The sequence below is a fragment of the Bidens hawaiensis genome, unplaced genomic scaffold (assembly GCF_021521415.1).
Source record: "Bidens hawaiensis isolate Kalapana, Puna unplaced genomic scaffold, B.hawaiensis_p1.1 tig00024824_1, whole genome shotgun sequence".
Taxonomy (NCBI): Eukaryota; Viridiplantae; Streptophyta; class Magnoliopsida; order Asterales; family Asteraceae; genus Bidens; species Bidens hawaiensis.
The window spans coordinates 222,500-234,418 of record NW_027493934.1 but is presented as its reverse complement, the minus strand read 5'-3'; the positions used below and the strand labels follow the sequence as shown (position 1 = coordinate 234,418).

At 33.4% G+C, this 11,919-nt stretch overlaps 1 protein-coding gene across 1 annotated transcript; it reads left to right on the top strand.

Moving 5' to 3' along the window:
- The first annotated feature begins 1,676 nt into the window (after nucleotides 1-1,676).
- Nucleotides 1,677-2,942, top strand: LOC143570128 (protein FAR1-RELATED SEQUENCE 8-like). Its single transcript, XM_077055865.1, has one exon. It carries the CDS (start codon nucleotides 1,677-1,679, stop codon nucleotides 2,940-2,942), a length of 1,266 nt encoding a protein of 421 aa, XP_076911980.1.
- The last annotated feature ends 8,977 nt before the right edge of the window (nucleotides 2,943-11,919 follow it).

Genomic DNA, 11,919 nt, shown 5'->3' with positions numbered 1-11,919 from the left:
TCATGTGTACGCTCACGTGACACTTTGTAATAACTCGGATTTTCCAGTTAATATTTATTAACCGATACCCGACCCATTTTACGTTCGGGAAATTTTAATTAAAGGAGCATCGCGTTTATCGAGTCATTAATATTTTATTTTTTATTATATTTATTTAATTTATCAAAACAACTTTGATCTATATACCTATTTCACCCTAAACATAAGTTTTAATTCATATTGTGGTCACTCTTAAAGTTCAAGGACTAATCTGTAAATTATTCAAAACATTATATTATATCTTTAATTCAAACCCAGAACCCGTATCCGTGTTAATAGAGACCCGTTTTGTTTCCTTGCACCATAATCTTCGTATTATAGTTGGAAAGAATCATTGAAAATCGTATATCTCACCGAAACGATATCACCGACTCATGGAATTAGGAAATACGAATATATAATGATACGGATTAATTATATTATTAAACCGTCATAAATCATTTAGGATTAACCATGTAAACAATCATTATATTTCAATTAACCTCGACTGAACAATACTAATAACCCAGCAATCGAAACGCTGTGAGCAATTGATGTATAACAACCTGTGTATATGGATTCTGGATCGCGTAGGAGCCGCATCGAAGTGCTTGCCGTTCACCATCAATACGGATCAAGAACTGGTAATTGTCATATGCTCTCAATTCGTTTTCATCAGTTTGATATTAAACCTAACCTTAATTCAATAAACATTTGACAGATCTATCAATTTCAAATTCTAGGGTTTATTTCAATTTGGGGGTTCTGAGGGTTTCTGAACATATTAATTCGTTTTGGTTAATATCCAACTGATATGCTAGAGCATTTGGCTGGGTCTGTGTGCTGTGATCTTGGTGGTCACGGGTTCGAACCCGGCTACCCGTATTTTTGGTTTCTATTTTCTTATTTAGTTTTTATTAATTTCATAAATAATTTTAATAAATGAATGAACTATATTAATTGTTAGATAAATGTTATTTTATTTAAACCGATCTCATTAGGTTACGTTTTTGTCAAAATCTTGTTAAGAACTTTCGTATACGTGTGAGTGTGTGTATATATATATATGCATTGTAAATAGGTAATAATAAGAAACCTTATTTTATAAGAACCCGAAGCCATCATTTATGATTCTCGTCATTGAACGTCTTTACAAATCTCTTATATTTATTATATTATATTATACGTATACATGTATTTATTTAGGGAAAAGGGAATATAAGGCTGTTATATATCTAAGTTAGATGCAAAACTATCAAAACTACGTAGTTTTGATCCAAATCTAATTAAATCCCTAATTTCCCTGATTCCTCTTCATCATCCGTTCAGTTTCCTCCCTATGGCGATCTTCTCCATCAATATCAATCCCTTTGTAAACCTAAAAAAACTTGCGACCAGGGATTAGAAAATTTTCAACTCCATTGGAACCAGAATTCTCAATAACCTTTTGCATCAGGAGGTCAGTGTAAATAAGTAGCTTAGTTCTTTATATTAGTACGATAATATCCATGCTCTAATATACATGTGTACTATAATAATTAATAACTCCATTGTTATTTCTTTTTTCTTTAAACGGATCTTTTTTAATTCTGTATATATATGTGTACTATAATAATTAATAACCTTGTTCATTTTTCTTGAACATAGCAGTTACAACAATGGATTTAGAAGTTCAGTCACCGGTTGAAGCTTTTGAAACAAATCTAATTGATCGTATTGATTCAGAAGGCCTTTTGGTCATTAATAGCGGTTCAGATGTTGAAATAGAAAAAAGAAATGACATGGATTCTACGTTTGAGAAAGAAGCTAATGACATAATGGGAAGAGTTTTTGATACTCCTGATGATGCTTATGATTTCTACAATCACTATGCGTTTGTACATGGATTTGGAGTACGTATCCATAATGCTTATAAAAATAGGACAACAAATGAGCATTATAGAAGAATTTATGTATGCAATAAAGAAGGTTTTAAAGATTTGAAGTGTAAAAGTTCAGTAGGAGACGTTAAAAAACGTCGAAGGGATTTAAGGACCGGATGTAACGCATGTATTCGGATTTCAAAAAGAAAAGATGGTAAATGGTTTGTGGATGTGTTCAATGATTCACACAATCATGAGCTTACTGTTTCTCCGACCAAAGTATTGAAACACCAGTCTCATCGGAAGTTTCACCGCTCATTGGCTTGCAAATCTCTAATGGCGAAACTAGGTCAATCCGGGTTAAAACCTTGTCAAATCAAGGTCATAAATGCCATGAAAAGTCCACATGAAAATAATGTTACATCAAAACAATGTTCTGACGTCTTAGTCGATCAACGAAAACAATACAAAGGTAAGGAGTTCTACGGGCTTATTAAACATTTTCAAGATAAATTACTAGAAGATCAGAACCTTTATTTTGTTGTGGATTTATTTGATGATGGGTCTCCAAGAAATATTTTCTGGGCTGATGGGAGATCAAGCAAATCGTATATAAAGTTTAGGGATGTTGTTGTGTTTGATGTCATATACATGACCAACAAATTTAAGATGCCATTTGCCCCATTTGTCGGGGTGAATCATCATGGCCAGTCTATACTTTTTGGTGGTGCACTATTGGAAAATGAGAAGCAAGATACTTTTGAATGGTTATTTCAAAATTCCTTAAAGTGCATGTTTGATAAGTATCCATTGGCGATAATTACTGATCAAGATAAAGCTATTTGCAATGCAATCAAAACAGTTTTCCAAAAACTCGGCATCGCTATTGTTCATGGCATATTAAAAAACATGAGACTGAACATCTTCGGGCTTTTAAAGTTCAATATAGTGACTTTGAAGAGTTACACAATCAATGGAAAAAAAGTAATACGATTGAAGATTTTGAAACTCGTTGGAAATATTTATGTGATAAATTTCCATGACAAACTTGTAGCAGCATGAAGTATACTGAGCCAACTAGGCTGCATGAAGCAGCATAAAGTGTACTGAGGAATGATAATGACTAGTGGAAGTGCAACTGCTGCAAGTTAAAACTTGGGTCGCTAATGCTTAAGTTGTAAAAATGATTTATCTTGTTCATATTTGAAATGTTAAGCTCAAACTTGGGTCACAATACAATGAAATAAAATTAATCGGGTCTAATACAAAAACTTAAAATGAAACAGGTAAAAGACCATGGATTGAAACATACATTAACATTTGATGATAACTTGTACAAAGAATGTAAACTTTCTTTACAACATAACAAATTATAATCTAACAAGCACACAAATCACATCTCGCCCAACAGTTTTTGTATCAATATCCTAGGATGTCAAATTGCCTCTGGTGCAAAGCATGTAGCCGACGCAAAAGAACACCACCATTTCCTTCACCTCAAAATGCTTCTTCCATAACTCAATCATTTGTTCATGAACGATTTTCATACCGAATCTGCAAGGAAAGAATAATATGCACAATAGTTAAAAGCTGTAAACAAGCTTAACTGAGCCGAGACAGACTGGGCCCGTGCTTGAACTCAAAGTTAAACGAGCCGCTTAGCCTATGTGGGTCTTTGCACATTTATTTAACAAGCTTGAACTCGGATCGTAAAAATGCTCAATCCAAACTCATTAAGTTTATTTATTTTCATATTTTTTATTTTATACACACTGATATACAAAGGACAAAAAACTTATATTTTTTTAGTATTGCCAAATTTATAAACTAAATAACCCTGTCTCGGCTCTGGCTCGGCTCAGTCACAAAACCTAGTTGTCTCGGCTTGGCTCGTTTACAAGCAGGGTTTTTATTTAGAGCAAGATGTTGAATAATACCTTCATCTATACTGCAAATGCCATCTACAGAAAAGATTGATACAGGGTAGAGCTTCTGCTGCAACAGCAAAACCATGGCTACATTGTTTCTACTGCACAAAGAAAGCCAAATGACTTATGCACAAGTAAAAAGGTATAAAAATAATTAATTTAGTGATATAAACTTGAGTTGTTCACCTGGCCCATGAAGGTACAAAAGAATATAATTTACTCGACTCATATTTTTAACAGCCCTAACAACATTGAACATGTCAGTGATCAAATTAAATAATTATCAAAATTGCGGTTTTTGGGCCGAAAATGCATGCATCATCTGTAACAGCGGTTCCAACAGATGCACAACATAGACGTTGTAACACATAAGAATATTGTCAAACATACAACATCAGTGCCAATAATGTAGTAGCCTAAGATTAACAACATCATTCAAAAAGAAAGCATAATAAAATTCAATCAGCCTATAGTTGACAATTATTACTAGGTTTACATAGAAATTGGAATTCATCAATAGACGAATTCTTTTACTCTTTCGTGTAATTTAAGAATGCTTACCGCTCTGGATTTCATCAATTTTTGGAGTAGAGTTGATTGAAACCCTAAAGGAACCTCATCAAATGGACAATTCTCTAGGCCAAGATCGAAGAATTAGATTTTGAGAAGTAGAATACCCCCATCTCTAGGTGTCACATAATAAGCTGGCTACAGGTTTCACTGGAAAAGCTAAGGAGAGGGAACGGATGATGAAGAGGAATCGATTTAATTACGTAGTTTTGGTAGTTTTGCATCTAACTTAGATATATAACAGCCTTATATTCCCTTTTCCCATTTATTAAATGTGTTATCTATATCTATATCTATATTACATTATAACGGAGATAGACAAACTTTCATTATCCAACATATGACGCCTGGATATTTATTGCTCCGATAGTCATTCATCCCACTGACCATTCACCATTCATTGTTCGGACATTCAATAATCATTATGTGCAATCAATTATCAGTTTCCTCAATTTAGGTCTGACGCTACAAGTGATGCTTGCCCACCTTCAATTGCAATAAATTATCTTCAATTTTCTCTTAATCATCGGCCTTCGATTTATTTAATGTATTTCGTATTATAGAGGTTTGATCAATTGAAGGCCCTTCAATTCTCCTGAGCATCCCAACTGATTAATTAACGCCAATTCAATTCTTATATATAGATGCTATGAAAAGAACATAATCATCGCAAACCAAAATCGAGCAATGGTGGTGATGATAATAATTGAAGGTTATGACTCGTAATCACTTAATTCCTTTTCTGTTTAACTGTTTATTTTTAATTTGGAATTGATTTGATTCCAAGTAGGGTTTCAATCATTCTATTTGTATTGTGTTTGTGTTTTTTGAAATTGTTGCTGGCTTAGGTTTTGAGTGTTGGTTGTCGTTCTTATTTCAGTCTACTGTATATTACCATTGTTATGACGTTTATCACTAAATTATACAGTTTGGTAGAATTTGGGAGCTTCGAGCCATGGGGTTTGCTGGAATTGGTGGTCATATCTTAAACGCCAATTGGTTGTATATTTATTCCCTGTTGTTTAATATACTCTCAATATATATGTATTTACCGGTAGGAGTTATGGTACGATACCTGAATCTGAATGTAATTTGAGTTTTAGATTTTGATCTACGTTTAGTTTTAACAATGTTAGGCTCAAGATGGTGGCAATGGCGATTCTGAATCTTGTTTAATAACTGTTTGCACCAGAATTTTGTTACTTTTTTTTTCACTTTATTTAAGCCAATTCCGTTTGGACCAGATTTAAGCCAATTCCGTTCGGACCAGATTTTTGTTATTTTGTTTTTCACTTTATTTAAGCCAATTCCTTTAGTTTAAAATTGTTAACCTTTTTTTTAATCGATTTGCAGCTGCAGCAGCTAATGTCTGAATTAAATGAAATTCTGGCTCGTCAAACCATTGATGTGAGTGGCATTTCTAAACAACAACGTTTTTGGGTGTGTCGTTGGTGGGACTAACATTGCATTTCTGGTAAGCACGTCAAAATTTAAAATTCTAAATAAATGGGTCACAGCTATCATTTTAGCAAACGCGCAGAAATTGTCGATTTTAATTAACGGGACAAAACTGTCATTTTGGAAAAGGGGTCAAAACTCCCGATTTTAGCAAACACGTCAAAACTACTGCTTCGTGACTTACAAGATCAAATTTTTAAAATAATCATGTTGCTAATTAATGGGAATTTTATTTAACTTCATTACCAATTGCAAATTTCTTTAATAATACCAAAACTACCCTCACTTGTTGGCTTAATGATTTTAACCTGTTTGACTTTTGGAAGACGTTTCACTCATACTGTAAAAGAACTAAGTTGCAAATTTTTGATTTCACATTTACTGTTTTTAGTAAACAAGTCGATGATTAAGTTGCAAATTTTTGATTTCACATTTACTGTTTATAGTAAAAAAGTCGATAATACCCTTTTTAGTAAACGAGTCAGAAATATATCCTTCAATAAACGGGCCAATATTATCATTTGCAGTGAACGGGTTACCATTTTGTAAAACGGTTAAAATTATCATTTTTGTAAACAGGCCCAAGTTTCGTCTAACTATATGGGCCAACGTTATACGGGGTGAATGAGTTAAATGCAATAGCTTTGAAAACTACGAATGACAGTTTTAAACCATCTAACTAAACTTCCATATAGCTACATTACATTTAAAAAGTTAACTGGCAAAAATGGCGATTCATGATGAATGAAACGAATGCATTGTTTGAATTTATATCACGGTAGTTGATAAAAAACTAATATTTATTAATGTAATATGTTTAAAACTAATTAGTGTTTTAATATATGGAAATCAAATTAGGATTATTTTATTATTATAGTAATGTATATATACCTATATTTACATACATCCATTATATTGTTGAATTTGGCTAAAAGGTCACAAATGTCGACTTTTACCAAAAAAAGGTCAATGCTGGTCACGAAGTCAAAGTTGATCAAAATGTCAATCATACTCAAATGACCAAAACTAACGGTTGAATTTTTCTCATGCTACCAAATTTTTGCCCCTTGTGTTCGAATCTCGTATATTTGGTGGTGTTCAGCCTGTAACACGTTTTCCAACACTTTCGGTACCTGTGGAACAAAAACTAATTACTGAGTGAAAAAAGACAGGTTTTGGTTCGGCTAACATAGCCAGTTTACAAAACGTCAAAACAGGTCAGCTTTGGGTGGACATATTTTAAAAACAGGTCAAGTTCGAGTTGGCATGTATAAATACGGTTGACCTGATGACCGTGAGTGGTGGTCATCAAGTACGTTGCAAGTCCACTTGCTCATATGTGTTCGTGGACGTTTATTCATTTAAGTTCGTTTATGTTAATTTGTTTATATAGTTATGTTCGTTGAATCCCTTTTATGTACTTGTTTAAATTTTTTAGGATCGTTTAAGTAAATGAACAAGAAGTTTTGTTCATGTTCATTCGTTTATTAAATAAAAGAACATGAACAAATTTCATACCGAAAGATTTACATAACTCACGGTTTTTACAGGCCTAATCACATTAATTTGGAACTAATTTGTCAAGTGACAGAAACCGAAGCAACTAATTTGGAATTCATACAGAATCCAACCCATTAGCCCTGTATTACACAAGAAAAGATAGCATAACAAGATCATGAGACTGGTCACTATGGTGCTTTAAAGTCCGAAGAAGGGTAGAAGTTGCATGAAACACGCGTATAATAAAGCGAGCCGGAGACACTCTGACTGCAAGCTAAATATGTTGCGTTACTGAGTGATGGCTTGCTCGTTTACAATTCGAACAGAGCCGATCGGCTCAAAATCGAACAAACCCAAAATAAAGAAACATTTTCCAAGTATTCTTCGAGCGGTATCGAGCAAGTGTGTAAGCATTAGGCCTTGACTTGATAGATAACCGGAGCCAAAATTGATGCTAGAAATTTTTTTTATTAAGAGGATGATTATTTTTATACCTTTTAGGAGGAAACAACTGCACATTTTGTGTTTATGGTTTTGGCCTTTATATATTATATTCCAGGTTAGTTACGGGAAATTTACATCACAAGAACTTTTATTTTTTATTTTTAAATGAAACGATCGTATTGCCGTTGAAGCACATGGTTCCACCTCCATCCCATATAGCGACCAAATAAATATTACACCCCCTTGCAGCCCACTGCTTGCCGCCCCGGCACGGTGTTTGGGGCAGTAAACCCCCGCCAACTCAGCCCATACCACCCCTGTTGATGCCCACAACGAAGACCCTTATGGCAATATTTATATGAATACGAATTGTATATTAATATTGAGATTACATATATATTCCACTTGTAGGTAGGGACATTCACAAGCCGAGACGAACAGAGTGAGGGCTTATATGAGTATATTTTAGGTGCGTTTAAACTTTAAACCCTTGATTCTTTAGAATATTGTTGGACTTATCTATAGAGAATGTTAAAAATGGAATATTAGCAGGAGGGGCGTTGCTTCTGCGGAATGAGGTCTAAAAGGGTGTTCAGGCTTTAGATCAATAGTTTGTGGAGTTAATCTTCATTTAACCATACACTGCATTACATTAAGCTTTCTAACATCATAGTGGTTCATTTTTATCTAACGTACTTTCATGTCTTCATTGATTTAGATCCCTATGATACAATATCACTGAAACTTAAATGAGATGGAAGAAGTTACATATCAAATGTAACCTCTCTTATCACCTGGTCTTCAATATTATGGCACTTAGTAATTTTAAATAAAACATGTTAAAATTAAGACATGGCGTAATTTGTGAATCGTCAAGAAAGTTCATTTTTCATTATTATTTTTGATACAGTGTTAAAAAATAATTGTTTGACTGAATTTGATCATACTATTAGAAAGTAGTAGAGGCCTCAATACACTTCTTATTTGCGTCATGTATCTTCTTTGACGCAAATTTATCTATAATGACTATAAATTTGGCTATAACAAACTGAACCCTAATGACCGAGTCCCCGTCGAGTCTCTGCCGTTATGTGCTTTCTTTTTAAATATATTACTTGAACACATATGTAAAATTTGCTTATATACATGCATTTATTTAAAAAAATATGCATAAGTTTCTCATATGTTTTTTTTTTCATATGGGTCATGGATGCCTCTCGACTTAGTTTAATGCGCTTTTATTTTAGTTAAATCTTTAAATTAACACATTCAAAATTATCCGAACATGTAATGCATTTGACGGGCTCCATTCCAACGCGTGAGTAATATAACACTTTTAATTAGTTTTGCTAATAAATAGGCTTTATGGTATTGTAAACTAAATAATAACCACGTACTTATAACTTATCTGGTTCTTGAATTGACCCAACAACAAATATGTCATCACTAACACCCTTATACGACCCCGTAGGGTCCCGCCGCAACGCGCGGGCACTCCCACTAGTTTATATTTATACATTTAGATTTTCGTTAAAAATCCCAAAATATATACCATGTGATAATTATATATTTAAATGTTTGTAATAAATTATTTATTATACTACAAGTTATATTATTTATACAATTTCATTATATTTATTTAAACATTTATTTATTTAAGTATTTATAATTGTATTATATTTATACCTCATAAAATTGTTAATAAAAATTATATATTAATGGTATTTTGTAAATAAAGCTAATAATCTTATGAATAAACGATGACTAATAATATTGTTTTCATAATAAAAAATAATCCGTAGAGATCAATCGTTAAATCAATAATGTATCAATCCCAAACATAACTCAAATCACATCGAAATTTTAATTCATTATACGCGTTGTCTCATTATAAATTAATTTATATTATATTATTTAATTATGAATTTTTGACGGTAAATCCCAAAGGGGCTCATCATTCTCACATCATCATCACTTATATTTCATCCATCCGATCAGGTGAGTAATCACTCCCCTATTTTACTTGTTTTCAAATGTTTTGGGGACACTTGCGTACCATTTATCAAATTATTTATCTTATTATTTCTCAAACGGAAACTGTGATCTTTGTGATGTGTATCAATTGAATGATAGTCTGTTACTTGCTATTTGCTTACTTGCTTACTTGAATCGCATTCGGAGAGGTCCAACATAATCTCATTATAGTATGATCATACGACCGTCGTAGTGGCCGGAGCCCGATCGCATTGGCAATGGTTTCACCGACACCTCATTTTTGGTAACCAATGCCCATTCGCATGGCAACGGTTTAGCCCTTTCTTTATGGTTGATTGTTTATGTATGTGCTTGCCTATTTTTATTCACTTATATCATTATATATTATTACCATTTTTGTTTGTGTCAAAACTGGTGATCTACTCACTCAACATGTGTTGTTGACAAACGTATATTTTGTACGCATTTGCAGGTTATAGATATGGATTGCTTATCGAACTGAAGCTCACATAGAGATGACTTTAGGATAAAACATATACAACAATAGTTGGTTTTGTATTTGTAATTTTCTTTATTTTTGTTGTATATGAATGTTGTTTGATAATAAATAAATTAATTAGATATTTTCGTTTTATAATTTCATGATAGTAACCTTGTGAGCTGTGACAGTCAGTTCGCGCCCCAGCATTTCCGCCGTAGGTTGGGGTGTGACACACTTACGTGGCATGCATGTGTGTTCCCTAACTGAGTTTACAGAGATAACAAAGTTAATCTAAAAATGTCAGGTGTCACAAGGATCATAACATAACACAACCGTAATTTTTTGTTTTTAAATAAAGCATAAGAGAGCCATTAGTCATTTATTTGGGTCAGTTATTTTCATTCGATTTGATGTATCTATTAGCGATCTCTAATCAAATTTCTTTTAACTTCCCGCAGTATTTAATTGTTTAAAAGATTTTGCAAGTCCAAATAAACCACTAACACAAGAGGATCTCTAATCAATTATTAGGTACTTTCACCCCATAACAATACATGTTTACTTATGCTAAGGGTAATGGGGCTTGATTTAGCCCCAAGTGATCCGATATATTTATGTCACATAGGCACTGACGTGACACGATATCAAGCCCCGGGATCAAGCCCCAGAGGGTGTAGTGGTCCAGGTGATCTAGGGCTTGATCCAGTTATTTATTTATTTATTTATTTTAAATATTACATTAAATAATAGTTTAAAATATTACAATAATAATAATATAAAACATTACATTAATAATAATTTAAAATATTACTAGTCTAATACAAGATTATCGGGTCTTCTATCCAACAAATGCCCGATCTACTCATGCCGATACACGGCTCTTAATGATATTTATGTTGTCGAGTCGTTGTTCATTTGTGATCATCGATTCTTATCTTGGAGTATCACCTTGGTAGTTTTGACAAATAGCGTGACCCTCGTCTTATAGTATTATGTTATGTAGGATTATACACGTGATGACGACTTTTGTTATCTTCTCCCTTGTCCAAAATCTTATTGGATTCGCCAACATTGTCCATCTTTTCTTTAGGACTCCAAACGCCCTTTCAATATCTTTTCTTGCGATTATTGTTTCTTCGTGAAGTACTTTCGTTTGTCAAAAAGTGGAGACGCGTAAGCTTGAACAAGTATCCCCCATTCGTTGTAAATACCATCAACGAGGTAGTACCCTTACTTGAAATGTTTTCTATTTGCAAAAAAATCCTGAGGGGGTTTAGCCCTGTTGATAAGGTCATCGATTATCGATGATTGATCGATAACATTGAGGTCATTATTAGACCCGACAACCCCAAAGAACGCATGCCAAAACCAAAGATCCTGTGACGCCACCACTTCAAGTACAATAGTAGGTTCGGGGTGATCACCTCGATGGAATTGACCTCGCCAAGCAGTAGGACACATAGCCCAACCAACATGCATACAATTGAGGCTACCGAGCATCCCGGGGAAACCATGTCTTTCACCGTGCACCTAGTATATGCGTTGGATATCATACATTGTTGGTTTAAGTAAGAATCTCCGCTTGTATAGCGATATGACCACTAAATGTAATTATTAAAATTATATAAGTTATCTAAATATTTAAAATTATATAAATAAATGT

Coding starts and splice junctions, on each gene's coding strand:
- LOC143570128 (XM_077055865.1), top strand. CDS start 1,677: ATGGATTTAGAAGTTCAGTCACCGGTTGAAGCTTTTGAAACAAATCTA.